This window comes from Solanum dulcamara, chromosome 7, assembly GCF_947179165.1.
Source record: "Solanum dulcamara chromosome 7, daSolDulc1.2, whole genome shotgun sequence".
Taxonomy (NCBI): Eukaryota; Viridiplantae; Streptophyta; class Magnoliopsida; order Solanales; family Solanaceae; genus Solanum; species Solanum dulcamara.
In genome coordinates this window covers 11471880-11489029 of record NC_077243.1, presented here as the reverse complement: position 1 = coordinate 11489029, position 17150 = coordinate 11471880, and the positions used below count along the sequence as shown (strand labels likewise).

Here is a 17150-nt window from a genome sequence, read left to right as displayed (position 1 = left end):
TCTTTTAACCCTAAAATTCACATAATTTTCCTCATTTAAACACTTTTATCCAAACACTCAACTGCTTATTTATAAAAATAACTTTCAGCATTTTAAAGTTCTAAAAGCACTTCATACATAAAAGTTACTTTTTTTAAGTCCATCCAAACGGGCTCTATGTAATTAATTGTTGATATTGGGCATGACTGTAGTTTTCCCTAAATTGTTCATTTTGTTGCATGGACAAATATCTAGCCCAAAGTCGATCTGGGATAAGGCCATTCCTCCAAATTAGCTAGGGGTGGTAATTGGTCGGTTTGATCAAATTTCAAACGATCATAATGAGTCGAGACAACAAGCAGGTCAAGACCCAATTCAAATTTATTTGTGTCCAAATAGATTGGGTCAAAACGGATTGGATAATAAGTTATAAAAGATTCAACCCAATTCGTTTTTTACTAAGTTTTACTTATTTTATTTGTTCTTTTACAATACTTTAGTATCTAATAAAATTATTTTTTCTTTATTATGACTATATATAACATATCAAATTAAAAAAAAAATTAAAAAATATTTTGACAAAATTTCTTTTGAGTCAATTTGAGTTACATATCAATCCAATTTTTAATAAATTGAAATGAATTGGGCTAAAATAAATTAAATCAATAAATAAACTGCTACAAACTTAAACGAATTGAATTTGATTTTGTCACCCTTAAAATTAACTCAAGGACCAATTCTATGGGCCACGCTAGCTTCTCGTCTGCCCACCCTTTACAAAGTAAATGTATATATGGGCTTGAAATAAAATTGAGGGAATTTGGGTTGGAAATGCAATTTATTACTCCATAGTTAGCCCCGGATCGGCCGAATAAGCAATAATTCATCCTTTTATTAGAAAGATCATGCTTAGCTTCATTTCATGTCCGAATTTGTTATTGACTTAAATAGAATTGGGTATAAAATATTGAAAATTGAATTATCGAATCAAATTAAATTAAATATTTTGATAATTTGGTATTCGATAATTCAATATTCAGTATGGTATTCGAGAGTTAAAATTTAGAATTACGGTATTCGAGTTTGAGTTTAGTATAAGATATTAGTATCATTTGATATTAGGTATTTTTTGAATAACGAATTATTTACTTAATGAAAGTCATATATCAACAGGTCCACTACTCATTAGTACAAGTCCAAAGAGAAATTTAAAGACTACACATAAATAACCTAAATACATATGTCTTTTAGTTGTGTCAATTTGTTTTTCTTGATGTCTTCTTAGTTGTTGATCTTCTATTATATCATGTCTCCACATGAAAAAATAAAAAAAACTTGGAGCAATAGTATTAACTTTGTAATACATTCGGCTACAACTTCAATACGGTATTACCGAATGCCGTATCAAACCGAAGTTTGATTTACCAATTGCTGAATTGAAATATAAAAATTTGATATTTGGTATCTACTTTTAACTACCAATTATCGAACCCAAAATTTATAAATCTCAAATTAAATACCGAATGCCCACCCCTACCCCTACTCTCTTAGACAGAGAAAAAAGAAAAATGATTGTGTAGATGAAGACTTTAATATCAAAAAAGATCCTTTTGAAACATAATATTTTATTACCTCAACAAAATAGCCGAGAGCATTCAACAAATCTTCTCCTCCTCTACCTACCCCAGTCCCCAGCCTTTACTGATTAATGGATTTATCACAGACAATTGCTTTAATCTATTATTTTTCTTTGGAGCATAGTTTACGTATTTTATGCACGTTGCCTTGAATAAATTATTTACTCGGAAAGATATATTTTTCTTAGGTCAAATACTGATATATTATACAACTCTAAAGTATATGATTAAGATACTCTGTTAATTTTTCATAATTTATATAATTATGATTTTGGGTTCAAGCCCTGAATATGAAAAAAATCATATTGGGAGCGTCACTCCCGAATGAATCCTACAATGTGCGATCAGAATTTAATCGAAACTTCAATGCGGATTTCGAACACCGAGTGAGAAAAAAAAAATGGTCAAGTTTTCCTTTGAGCAAGTTGCAGATTTTGATAACTTTCTTCGCACGATATCATATTTTCCTTCTCATCCTCCTCAGCCTTTATCCGCAAAGTGCAAGCTGGGCGGCTTAATTATTCAATTCTCTTTATTTACACAAGTAATATAAAGATATTTTGCATTATTTACTATAGCATGTTAATTAGTTACTACTTTTATAAAGCTATTAATTATTAATACTTATCATAGACATGTAATTGCCTTATAAATAACATAAACATAAAATATATTTTCACGTAGAACTTAAAACATTTTAATGAAAGTTTGGTAGAAAAATTATAGTCGAGCTCTAATAGCTGCACCATGTCAATAATTTTAAAAGCCGCCAATAAATAATTAAATAAATTGAGAAGCAATAACGTCTGTACCTTGCCAAGCTTACACCAGCAAGTAGAAACAAAAAGAATATTAAATTTGAAGTTTTTGCACGAATTGTCCTTATTTTAGGGTTGTTATTGATTTTTATCTTCAAACATGATGGTCTTCGGTAGGAATTAAGTTAATCCGGCACAAGTTGTGTATTATCTAATCACTCGACATAAGTTAGAAAACTTTTTCCCACTCGACATTTGCCTCTTACAGCTTAATCTTTGGTTTTTGAAACTAAACTTTTACCTCGTTTGGACCACACTTATGTCAGGTGAATTAGATACGAAAATATACACTCATGTCAAGCAATAACTTGTGTTATATTATGATACAAAAATATAAACTCATGCCAAATAAAAATTATTTGTTATTTTGGTGTCAAGAATATTTTCTGCCACTTATTTTTTACTTAAAATCATGTTGAAGGAAAAAAAAAATCATCAAATTTAAGAATAAAAATTAAAGACCACCCCAAAATAAGGTGACTTCCCCGTATAATCCATTAAATTTTATCAATTGAGGGGGATGTATTGTAACTTTACCTAAAATTAAGATAGAGATAATTAGTATTATTATATAATGTGCAAAACTTACAGAAATGGATAACCTCAGCCTATAAATAGAAGGCTTGATTAGTGTAAAGAATTCACAACTTACAAGCAAATACACAAAAATCAAACATGAGCAACCATTTATTCCTCTTATCTCTATGTTTATCACTTCCCTTTATTGCCTTTTCATCAACTTTCACTTCCCAAAATCCCATCGACTTACCCACTGCTACTAATAAATTAGTACTAGACACCAACGGTAACGCACTTGATCCTCGTGCAACTTACCGCATCGTTTCCATTGGTCGTGGCGCCGCGGGTGGTGACGTGTACCTAGGTACCTCCCCGAACTCATCCGCACCTTGTCCTAACGGCGTTTTCCGTTACAACTCTGATGTAGGACAACCAATCGGTACACCGGTTAGGTTCATTAAGTCTGATCATGATACCGGACCAAGTATTTTCGAAAACCAAGACGTTAACGTGCAATTCGACATTGCAACTTCAAGACTATGTGTTATTTATGCAAATTGGAAAGTCGGAGATTACGATGTATCTCTAGGAGCACGATTGTTGGAGACTGGTGGAACATTAAGACGACAAGATAGTAGTTGGTTCAAGATTGTGAAAGTATCAGAATTGAGTTACAATTTATTTTATTGTCCTGGTCCTTTTGTTTGTCCATCTTGTCCTGTTGATCAATGTCAAGCAGTGGGTGTAGTTATACAAGATGGAAAGAGGCGTTTGGCTCTTGTGAAAGATCGGCCTTTTGGTCTGAAATTCCAGAAAGTCTAATTAACATCATGTAATGTACTATATATGTTACGTTCTACCACAAATAATTAGCTTTCGAAATAAATCTCTGCTAAGTATATTTTTAGCATGACTTTCTTAATAATAAATTGTATTTCCTTCTCGTTGATTTTATATGGAGTGTTTGTCCGTATACGTTTTCTTTATATGGTTGGTGGGATAGGATAAATAAGAATATCCCATCAGATTTGCTATAACAATTTTTATATAAGATAACTAATTAAATCTCATTATTTTAGTATAAAATATAAATAATGGGATAAATAATTATGAAATAAATTAATAATTAACTAAATTCAAGATAAAATAATTTCACACTTTATTAAGAGATTATTATACTTATCCCATCCACTAATGCGTTTTCAAAACTAAGAATGTTCCATTCCTATTGTGAAGGACTAATTAATAATGGAATATAATGACATAAAAATAGTAAGTGTGGCTGAAAAAATATAACGACTCATTAAGTCGTTTTGAGTAATAGAATTTTTTATTTCATAAAAGACTCACTCCTAAATTTGTAATGGGTATTTTGGACTATTCGATAATTACGGTTATTTAATTGAGGAGTAACTTTAGACAATTAATTTAATTGGTGGGGTAAATTGATAATTTAGTGAATATGTCATACCATTCGTCTCATATTTATTAAAATAAATTAGTGAAATTTAACTATTATTTATTTATTGGTTTTTAATTAATTGCCTTAATTTGTAAAACAAAACAAACAAAGAGTGACAGAAACTTACCTGCTGCATTGAGACGAGAGCACAGTGCCGCGTTCAGGTAAAAGCTTCGAATTTTTAGTCCCTTGAATGCATATTAGTTTGCTGGGTTCATGAATAAAGTGGTGCTCTATTAGTTGGAGAAAGAGAGTATTGTTGCATATTAATGGATGTCACTACATCATTTATGTTGCCACTAGTTGTTGTCTCCAAGTTGAAGACTCAACTTATACATGATTTTGGCTATAAAAGGAGCTATCAGATATAGGAATTAGGAGAGATATACACGAAAATAAATTTCCTCTCAGTCTCTTTCTTTCTCTTATTCTCACCGCCTTAATTTGCTAAGTTAGTTTATTTTATAACACGTTATCAGCACGAAACTCTAATTTTTTTTCCCAAAAATTAATTTATATATCAGGTATATCTATTGAAAAAATTTAATTTTAGTTGTCTTTGTTATTTTTAAATTAATTTTCATCATGTCAAACTTATTAAAATTGAAATTTGTGGCACTTGATACTTCTGGCAAAAATTATTTATCATGGTACTTTAAGCAGAAATCCACCTTACCGCTAAAAGTCTTGATGATGCTATAATCGAAGAAAATAAAACATCAAATCAGCATAAAGCGAAGACTATGATTTTCCTTCATCATCATCTAAATGAAAGCCTGAAGGTTGAATACTTGAGAGTAAAAAATCCACTTGAATTGTGGAAAGATTTAAAAGGGAGGTATGACACCTCAGGGCAAAGGTATTGCCAAGGGCTCGTTATGAGTGGATGCACTTATGGTTTCAAGATTTTATAACTGCAATTGAGTATAATTCTGTTGTATTTAGAATAACTTCCCAATTAAAATTATGTGGGAAACTATAAATGATGAGGACATGTTGGAAAGACACTAATTACTTTTTATGCCTCTATTGTGATATTATAGTAGCAATACCGTAAAAAAAAAATCAAAATACTATGAATTGATCTCATACCTTCTGGTGGCTGAGCAACATAATGCTCTTTTAATGAAAAATCATTAATCACATCCCACTGGAACTGTTCCATTATCAAAAGCAAATGTGGTAGAAACACATGGCTAGTCTGAAAGAAGACAAAATAAAAATCAAGGCCACAATAATGTGTGTGGACGTGACGATGGCAGAAGACGATATAATAATCATCGTCGTGGTGGTCAACATAAAAGGGAGAACAATATGAGTTCTCAAAGTGTCCCTTAAAGAAGTAACTGTCATCATTGTGGCATGAAAAGCCACTGAAAAATGAATGTCGGACGCATGAACATTTTGTAAGGCTTTATCAAAATTCCTTCAAAAGAAAGGCAAGTAGAGATGGTGCCTCTTCTTCTAATGCTTGGATAGAGTAACACCTGGCGTTTGAAAATAATGTTGAGGCAAGACCTTCGCATAATGATAATATTAAAGTAAATTTGGCTTTGAAGAATGACGATTTTAATGACCTTAATGATATTACTCATTTGGAGGTTGAAGACTTATTTAGGTATTATAATTGATGTTTAATTTCATTATATGATTTACAATATGTTGTCATTTTTTTATGTACTTTTGATTATCATGTTTTTACGTTTATCCATTTAAAAGAAAAGAAGAAAAAAAGACTTATGTTTTTCTAGCAATATTGTTATTTATTTTATCTCTTATAATGTATATTTATTTTATGAAGATAAATAAATTTTTCAGTATTCAATTGTATTCAAGATGAGTAATGGAGATATGTGTCTTTTGGATATTGCCACAACTCATACGATATTAAAAGAAAAGAAATATTTCTGTTATTTGATTATGAAAAAGGTCTATATCAGTACAATATCTGGTAGTACAAAATTGATTGAAGGCTCTGGAAGAGCGACCTTATTACTACTTAGAGGAACGATATTGATAATTGATAATGCATTGTATTGTAGTAACTCTCAAAGAAACTTGTTAAGTTTCAATGTTATTCGCCAAAATGGCTATCATATTGAGACTGTAAATGAAGGAAATGTTGAATACCTTTATATACAATGAATATGGAGAAGAAAATTATGCACGAAAAATTACCTGCACTTTCTTTTGGATTGTTCCATACAAATATTGGTACTGTTGAATCATATGCCATTGCAAATAAAAAGTTTACTGTATCTAATGATTTTATCATTAGGCATGATCGGTTGAGCCATCCCAGTTATAATATGATGCGCAAAATTATTGAGAATTTACATGGATACACTTTAAAGAATCAGAAAATTCTTCAATTAAGGAATTCTCTTGTGTTGCCTGTTCCCAAGGAAAACTGATTATTAAACCATCAGCAACTAAGGTTGGGATTGAATCTCTTGCATTTCTGGAGCGTATACAGGATGATATATGTGGGCCAATTCACCCTTCAGGTGGGTCATTTAAATATTATATGGTCTTGATAGATGCATCTACAAAATGGTCACATGTGTGCTTATTATCAACTTGCAATATGACTTTTGCGAGATTATTAGCTCAAATTATAAGGTTAAGAGCACAATTTTCAGATTACGGAATAAAGACAATTCGTCTTGATAATGTTGGTAAATTTACATCTCAATTTTTTAATGATTATTGTATATCGATTGGAATAAAAGTTGAGCATACGGTCGCTGATGTTCATACTCAAAATGGTCTAGCAGAATCATTGATTAAATGCCTCCAATTGATAGTTAGACCATTACTAATGAGGACAAAACTTCCTCTTTCGGTATGGGGGCATGCTATTTTGTATGCAACAGTACTTGTGCATATAAGGCCAATAATATTTCATGAATTTTCTCCATTATAGTTGGACTTTGGAAGGGAGCCAAATATATCCCATGTTAGAATATTTGGGTGTGCGGTATATGTCTCAATTGCTACACCACACCGCACAAATATGGGTTCCCAAAGAAGATTGAGAATACATGTTGGGTATGAATCTCCTTCTATTATAAAATATGTGGATCCTATGATTGAAGATTTATTTACGGCAAGATTCGCTGATTATCATTTTGATGAATCAGTATATCTTATATTAGGGGGAGAACATAAGCAATTGAAAAATGAGATAGATTGAAATTCATTATCACTATCTCATTTAGATCCTCGAACAAATCAATGTGAGCTAGAAGTTCAAAAGATGATTTATTTGCAGAATATTGCAAATCAACTACTGAATGCATTTACTAACCTTTCATGGGTTACTAAATCGTATATTCCAGCTGCTAATGCTCAAGATCGAGTTGATATCTCGATAGGACAACTTGTTTAGACAAATGAGTCTAGGCCAAGATTAAAACGTGGAAGACCAATTGGTCCAAAGATAAAAATTCTCAAAAAAAGAAAGGAGTAAATGATCAAGATAATCATAATTTGGGGGCAATTGCTTAAAAAGAGCCCAGAGACACAATAAATGGTGATAGCATCGAGGAGGTCCAAGTATCTGAAAATAATGAGAATGAAGAAATCTCAATAAGTTATGTCTCGACAGGAAAATGGTGGAACCAAAATGATTTTGTGGTCGATAATATTTTTGCTTATAATATTTCCATTGAAATAATGCAATAAGATAAGGATCTTGAATCAAAATCTGTCGATAAATGTAGACAGAGAAATGATTAGCCAAAATAGAAGGATGCAATTCAAGCAGAGTTAACTTCACTTGAAAAATGTGATTTTTTCAGATCAATAATACGAACACCTGAAGGTGTCAATCCAATAGGGTACAAATGGATTTTTGTGCATAAACGAAATGAAAAAGGTGAAGTCGTAAGATATAAAACACGATTTGTAGCCCAAGTTTTTTTGCAAAGGCCTGACATTGACTATATGAAAACATATTCTCATGTGGTGGATGCAATTACCTTTAGGTATCTAATGAATTTGACAGTTCATAAAAAGCTTGAAATGCACCTAATGGACGTGGTCACTGCCTATTTATATGGCTCATTGGACCACAAAATTTTTATGAAAATTTCTAAAGGATTTAAATTACCTGAAGCATACAAGGATTCTCGAGAAACTTGCTCAATAAAGATTCAAAAATCCTCATATAGGTTGAAACAATCAGGGCACATGTAATAAAATCATCTTAGCGAATATTTTCTAAAAGAAGGATATAAAAATGATTCAATTTGCCCTTGTGTCTTTATGAAAAAGTCTAGATTTGAATTTGTCATAATAGCAGTATATGTTGATGATTTGAATATTATTGAAACTCCAGAAGAACTTTCAAAGATAGTAAAATGTCTGAAAAAGGAGTTTGAAATGAAAGACCTCAGAAAAATAAAAAAAATTCTTGGTCTACAAATTGAATATTTTACAAATGAGATATTTGTACATCAGTCAACATATACTGAAAATATTTTAAAGAGGTTTTATATGGATAAAGCACATCAATTGAGTACCCCAATGGTTGTGAGATCTCTTGATATTAATACAGATCCGTTTCGACCTCATAAAAATGATAAAAAACTTATTGGTGTTGAAATACCATATTTTAGTGTAGTTGATGGATTAATGTATCTTGCCAACAATTCTAGAACAGATGTAGCTTTCTCTGTAAGCTTGTTATCAAGATTTAGTTCTTTTCCAACACGAAGAAACTGAAATAGAATTAAGCATATATTCAGATACCTCCGAGGAACCATTGATATGTGATTATTTACTCAAATGAATCCACGTCATAATTGATTGGTTACGTAGATGCGGGGTATTTTTCTGATCCTCATAAAGTTCGATCGCAGACAGGCTATTTATTTACATGTGGTGGTACAACTATATCATGTCGTTCAACAAAAAAAACTATGCTTGCCACTTTCTCAAATCATGCAGAAATAATAGCCATCCATGAAGCAAGTTGAGAATGCGTTTGGTTAAGATCAATAACTCAACATATTCAAGAAAATGTGACATTTCTTTGAAAAGAGACGTTCCAATAATATTGTATGAAGACAATGTTGAATGTATAAATCAACTAAAAGGAAGATACATCAAAGGAGACAGAACAAAACATATTTCACCAAAATTCTTTTTTACTCATGATCTTCAAAAGAAGGGTGAAATAGATGTCCAACAAGTTCGTTCAAGTGACAATTTAGCAGATATGTTTACCAAGGCATTGCCGACTTCAATCTTTGAGAAAATGAGATACAAAATTGAAATGCGTCATCTTCGAGATATCAAATGAAGTTTTCATCGGCGGGAGGGGGTAAAATACACGCTGCACTCTTTTTTCCTTAACCAATGTTTTATCCCATTGGGTTTTTATGATAAAGTTTTTAATGAGCCAGCACTCAAGACGTATTACTAGATGTGTGTACTCTTTTTCCTTCACTAGGCTTTTTTCCACTGGATTTTTCCTAGTAAGGTTTTAACAAGGCACAACATCTATGGGTGTTCAGGATAACTATGCATATTATTTCTTATAAATTTTCTTTTATTACACGAAGACATCCAATGGGGAGTATTGCATATTAATGGATGTCACTGTCATTCTTTATGTTGCCACTAGTTATTGTCTCCAAGTTGAAGATTATACATAATTTTGGCTATAAAAGGAGCCATCAGATATAAGAATAAGGAGAGATATACATGGAAATAAATTTCCTCTTAGTCTCTCTCTTTCTCTTATTCTCTCTGCCTTAATTTGCTAAGTTAATTTATTTTATAACAAATGTTATATTATGATGTTGAAACTAATTGAATCACCCAAATTGATATTGCTGTAATTTTTTTTGTTTACTAATTGGTGGGTCAAGTGATAGGCTAATGATAACTAAAGGGTTGGGGGATTAATTAAGGTTCAATGATTAGGTAATTATTGAACGATGATTGTAGAATGATTAGGATATGACATTAGTCAGCCTTTGGGTCGTGTGATGTAGTGTTCAAAAGTTAAGGTTACTGGTTACACCTTTAAATTTGGTTGTCATAATATGAATCAAATTTTGATATATTGAAATAGGTAATTAAATATTAGGTGTATTGTATTATATGAAAATCATTAGAATTTATGTTATTTGTAGAAATTAAGACTTAATCCTAGATTTGGGATTTAAGAAATTGATTAAAGAGTTGAGAGAGTTTTGGGTCTAGGCTAGACATATAGTAATATGGGTGTCTACAGACTCGTTACTTATGAATATTATATATTTGATAGATTGAAAACGATTTTGATGCATAGAAGAAAGGAAAGACATTCGTGGATAAGCTTGCTTGACTTCGGTTCTCCGGTTGAGGTAGGTTATGGTTTATTTTATATCATAGATAGACTCTTAATAGTGATTGATAGTCATTGAATAATGTGTGAAGTTTACTATGCATTTAATTATTGGAGTTTGCATGATTGATATGTTGTTGTGATTGGTATGCAATCCTAAGACCGTGAAATCCATAATTTTGAACTTGCTTTACCAAAAGTGATGCCTTGAATAAAGATGGTTTGATGAAATATTCTTAATGAAGTGAAAACTAATAATAAAGAATAATGAATTAATTATATATTTGGATCGCGTGTCACGAGCCGACATGATATATTTGGATCAGTTGTCACGAGACGACGCGATATTATTGGATTGGGTGTCACGTTCTGACACGGTAAATATATTTGGATTGGGTGTCACGAACCGACACGATGTTATTAGATCGGGTGTCAAGTTTTGACACGATATTTTGAATCAGGTGTCACGTTCGACACGGTAATATTAAGGGAAAACATACTAAAATGACTTAATACTACCCAATTTCAAATAACTCATTTTCCAAAAGACCGTGGTGTGGAGGCCTGAGTCCTCATGTATACTTTTGATATTGTTAATTGATTATGTAATTGTTCATTGTGTTGTCACTTGATCTTGATTCTGTACTGACCCCTACTTGTATTTTTTTTGTTTTATTTTGTGGAGTGCAGCGAGTGTTCCACCAAATTCGAATCGACCCCAACTCTAGCTAGTGTCCAGCACATCAGGTTCCAGGGTGAGCTATTGCTTCTAGCTTGTATTGGATTCTCTCGGTCATGGCATGATGTCCTTAATTTTTGGACACATTATGTTATTTATTTATTCTGGTATTTGATATTTTCAGACTATGTATTTTAGAATTTAGATGTCCTTGATGTGATGACTTTCAGATTTTGGGAAACGATATGCAATAGACTTTAGTGATTTTTATTTGTTACTTTAATAAGATTTGAATTTTCGTATAATTGTCATATAATATAAGTTGTGGTTTGTAACGTTGGTTCTCCCACTTATGAGGGTGAGGGTGGTGCCACTCATGGCCCATTTTGGGTCGTGACAACAAAATCACATATGAAAAAGTCATTTGATATATCTAATGTATTTGAATGTCTTAAATTTTATGATCTTAAATATATCACGGATAATTATTAGCATTGAAGAGTTGTGAAATAAACATTCTTTTTAATTTGAAATAGACAAAAAGGAAAAGTAAAACGTAAAAAATACAAATCGAAACGAAATATATCTATACATCCTTGAAATCCAATTTACCCCTTTTGATTTGTGAATGTGAAAGGTGGAGTAGAGCGATGGGAGGACAATTTGTGAAAAGAAATTTCGTGAAGAATCATCTAGGAAACGTCAGAACAATCTTCTCTCTCTATATATATAACAGATTAATATAATTATAAATTATAACTTTATATATAGTGTAATTTATGTTGAATCGTGCTATTAAAATTAAGTTGATGATACTGCAAATTATATATTTAATTTATTCTTCAATAATTAGTCAAATCAAATTAATTACACTTACATCAGGAATGTAACTCATGCGATCGATCGAACGGGTCAAAACCAACATATATGTAATTTCATTACATTTACAAAGCTTGAGTAAAGTGAAATCAAATCAAGAATAATACAACGAGTCAAAACAACAATTCTTTTTTTTTCTTTCCCGCAAAATTTAAATTAGTAGAAAAAGAATATAAGAAGAAGAAAACTAGTGAAAGAAAATGCGAATACGCATAGCTAAAATAAGAATTGTAAAAAAGACAAAGAAAATCAGTGTGTGAATTAGAACTGCTTTGCCATTAGTAGTAAAGCTTCCGAATTCGACGTGGCGCTGATTCCCCGGCAGCTGAAAGAGCAGTCCCGGCGAGAGCAGGATGAAAAGAAGATAACCTATCAGAATCGGCGCCCAATCAATCATATTTATTTAATTTCTTGTTTTATTAGTTTCAACTTAGAACATAGAATCAAGTCAAGTTCTATTTCGTCTAAATGAAGTTTATATCTCCTTTTGTCTCGTTGAGAAGGAAGGAAAACTCTTTAGATTTATGTAATGTGGAACATGCAGGCTATAGGGATTGTGAAAAATGTTCAATTTACGCGCTCCTACTTATATTGTTTTGGAATGTCTATGATATATTCTATGCTTTTTCCTCAAGGTAAGGATCGCGTTACTGCATAAATAAACATGGGTAGAGCCTTGGGATCGAGGGAAAAGCATCTTTTCACTCTTATATCTAATTTGTACGAACAACTTTTACTAATAATTCGAAGCGGCTTAAGCAGATTAGTGGTCTAAAGTCAAAATTAAATGAAGAATTTAAACTTAAATTGTTAATAACTTTTATATAATTGATTTCTTTTAATATATATATTTTTTCAACCGATCATATAACCATTCTTATTCTAAATTATCTTTCATGAGGCATGTTACTCCAAATATGTCAAGTTTCTTCTAATAAATCTTTCATTTTATGTGAAAAATTTACTTTTTCTACAAATAGTATTCAATATTTGTTAAAAACAATAATTTATAACCTATTATTGTTTAAAGAAATGGGCCCCTCAAATTTTGGGGTCTAAGGCACATGCCATTTTTTTAATACTGTTCAGCCACCCCTGCTAATAATGGAATAAAATACTTCTCTATCTCAAAATACTTGTCATTCATACTAAAAGTAAATTCTCTTCGTTTATTTTTACTTGTCTAATATTTCAGTTTTACTTATTATTTAACACGTCAAGAAAAAAATAAATTATTTTTTTTGCTATTTATTCTACAACATTAATTACTTATTACTCAAATTATTCTCAAAACCTAAGATTATACATAAATTAATATGAATGTATAATAAAATATTCATATTAATCATTATTTTAAGGAGTGTGTAAAGTCCAAAAATGGACAAGTAAAAATGAACTGTGGAGTATATCAAAAAATACTTTGTATTAATTTTTTTCTTCTCATTTACACTTAGTAGTAATTATTATTATATTATTATTATTAAAGTCAACAAACACCTCAATTATGATACATAAATAAATAGCGTGAAAATGAAAACACGATAAATATTTTCAAGACGAAAAGTATATTCTATCTAGTTATGAGGTCTTCCGGCTCGCTTTTTTACTATGTAAACAGAAATATAACTTTTGTGTGATAAATTTTAAAATTAAATAACTTTTATGAACCAAAAAAATTATATCTAAATTCAAATGACTATCGATATGAAATTTAACCGAAAAGTCTCGTTCTAAATTAGGTTTTGTGAGGATAGATAAGATTGCAAGGAGCACGCCTCTTTCTTTAAACAGCTTCTCCTATTTAAATGATTTATTCAACAAGTCAATATGATACTTTTATGTTTTAATTGAGCGCGGCTGGACTTTACAATAAAATAAATTCTAATATTTTATGTAAAGAAATATGGACGTTTAAAATTGATGTCCCTGACTGTACACAAATAACTTTGTTTTCAAAACTAATTGATTAAGATATTATTATTAATACTTGAATTTTCGGATTAATATAAAAATGATGACAAAAATTAAGTTATGTTTGTTTCATTCTTTTGTATATTAAAAAGGATCAAGGGCACTTCATCTAAAGTTGCAAAAAGAAAAGAAAATGCTGACCTTGACCCCTTGTAGATGTGTAAAGGCAATGAAAGAATAATTCTGCTTCAATATGTCATTGGAAATTATATATTTGTGTATGTGGAAGCAATTTAATTATATTTATTTAAAATTTAAAAAGACATTATACAAGGTCACCCCACGTTGTTCGTTTGCCCATTTCTTTTTATTTATTTATTTATTTATATTGAATCATTATTTATGTATTCAGAAGATAATCCAAATTATAACATGTTCAAATGTTTTGTTCATTTTAACATATACGTTCTAAAACTAAAAGGTATAGGTAATAATCTGTCTCTGGAATAATTGTCCAAAAACCTCTTAAAAATTAACTTCAACTAATGTAATCAGTATTCAAAATTCACTCATCTACCAAACTTAAATTTACGCTAGTTAAAATCAATCTAAAGAAGAAGTGATCTTACCTTCAAATACTTTCTTTATTCTTAATTAAAGCTTAGATTCAAAACTTTTGATAAAGAATCAAATAATTTATTCATCCTATCCACGATGATATACATATAGTTATTTCCAAGTTTATGTAATGTATTATACTATTATTATTATCTCTATCCCAATTTATGTGACCATTTTTAACACACACAATATATATATATATATATATATATATATATATATATATTATGTTAAAAACCATCCATCACATTTATGGACTATTATGATATACCTTATTTAGCACATATTTTATGCATAAGCATGCACTTTAAATATACTATTATACATGATTGACACATTATGCATAATGTTTTTTCCAGTTATAATTTTATAAAATATTATATATTAGGTTACGTGGTGTAATATTCTATATTAGTATGTGTATCTTTAAAAGATTCAAATTTGTTAATAAATCGCATCCATTGGATACATTTTATACGGATTTGTCGAGTGCCACTCTAGTTTCGTTTAGGAATAAGTTCTAACAGGGAGAGTAGCCAATTCTAGCTAAATATTAACAAGAATTATTCCCTTTTTTTTACTTGAAGTTTATGCATTTACTAATGAACATATTTATTAATTTCTATGTGATTTTATTATGTACGTAATTAAGGAGAGTAACAAGTGATGGATGGATTTTTTAATTTATGTAATATTTCTTTGCAATTTAAAATAATTTTTCATTTCAAAAGAATAATTCAAGACTATACTCACATGTAGTAATTATTAGAAATTTGCGCTCTATGTTTATTGAGAGAAAATATTTATGTCACATAGAGCCCGTTTGGATTGGCTTTAAGTTGGTCAAAACCAACTTAAAGTCTCTTTTTAGCTTTTGGACGTGTTTGTCTAATGCTGACTTTAAGCCATAAAGTTCTTAAAGTCAGTAAAAAATGAAAAGTTAGGATTCCTAACTTTTTTTTCCAAAGTGCTTAAAGTCATTTTCTTTGACCATGGAAATTACTTTTATATCCCTTATATTTTAACTAAATTCCCAAACTACCTTTTTTTATTCTTTTAATCCTAAAATTCACATCATAAGCACTTTTATCCAAACACTCAACTGCTTATTTATAAAAATAACTTTCAGCACTTCAAAGTTCTAAAAGCACTTCATACATAAAAGTTACTTTTTTTAAGCCCATCCAAACGGGCTCATAGTCTAATATAAAATAATATTTCTCTTTTCAATTTGTTTATTTTACTTTACTTTACTTTTTAGACTACTATTTCAAAATAAAAATATCTCTTTCATTTTTTGACAACTCTTTAATTTCATCTTTTTATGACATATATTTAAAACCACAAAATTAAAAAGCATTTTAATATTTTTTACATATTTTTAAATTTAGACCACAAAATTCCAAAAATATTCTTTACTTTCATAAATTTCATATCAAAGTTAAAACCAAATAAACACATTTATGTTGGAGGAATTATATATAACATTGCCTGAAAGGAGGGAGAAATTCATGTGTTAGCTTCTGTTAAGGGGACGGCGGCACAACACACTTGACCTTACTTTGTGCCAAACACTAAATATTTTGTTATCATTTCCGATCAAATGATCCATTAATCCGACCAAGGCCAGAAAATATAATAATAACGTCAACAAATTTGATGTAGTTTTATAAAATGGGATTTAGAAGAAATAAATATACGAAGATCTGTGATTTTCGATAAAATGAAGAGGAAAAAAAGGACAAATAGGTGAAAACCAAAGAATTACTTCTATTTATATTTTTTCTTTTTTTTTTAAAAAACAATTATGAGCAAGGGAAGAGGAAATGAAAAAAGAAATTATAAAGTGAAAAATCAAATACTCATCGATAAATTAAAAATTTAAGTAATCAATCAACTGAACTTTAATATTTCCCAAGTTGCTCCTATATTTCAGTTCACATAGCAATAATACAATTTGTATTCATTCAAAAAAATACGAGTGATAGCTTTTAAAATTTAAAATAATTTAATATAAATTTCTCATTTTATCGTTAATGATAAATTTATAATCATATAAATATCATAATATATTTAAAATTATGAAATTAATATTTTTCCTTTGTAACATTTCGTACCAGTAAAATCCAAAAAAAGGATTACACCTAATAAATCAATTGTGAAACTATTTATTCAAATTGGACTTAACCCAAACTATTTATTCCTAATAGACCTATGATCCAAAATATTTATTCTTTTACCCCACTTTTTTTCTTTTAATTTCACGCATATGACTATCGTCAGCATTACTGCTCCACTTTGATAC

At 29.9% G+C, this 17150-nt stretch overlaps 1 protein-coding gene across 1 annotated transcript; it reads left to right on the top strand.

Annotated features, from left to right (window-relative positions):
- The first annotated feature begins 3074 nt into the window (after nucleotides 1–3074).
- Nucleotides 3075–3926, top strand: LOC129895233 (serine protease inhibitor 5-like). The gene has a single exon (XM_055970916.1). It carries the CDS (start codon nucleotides 3110–3112, stop codon nucleotides 3773–3775), a length of 666 nt encoding a protein of 221 aa, XP_055826891.1. The 5' UTR covers nucleotides 3075–3109; the 3' UTR covers nucleotides 3776–3926.
- Nucleotides 3927–17150: the final 13224 nt, after the last annotated feature.

Bases quoted from the DNA above. Each gene is read 5' to 3' on its own strand.
- LOC129895233 (XM_055970916.1), top strand. From the start codon at position 3,110: ATGAGCAACCATTTATTCCTCTTATCTCTATGTTTATCACTTCCCTTT.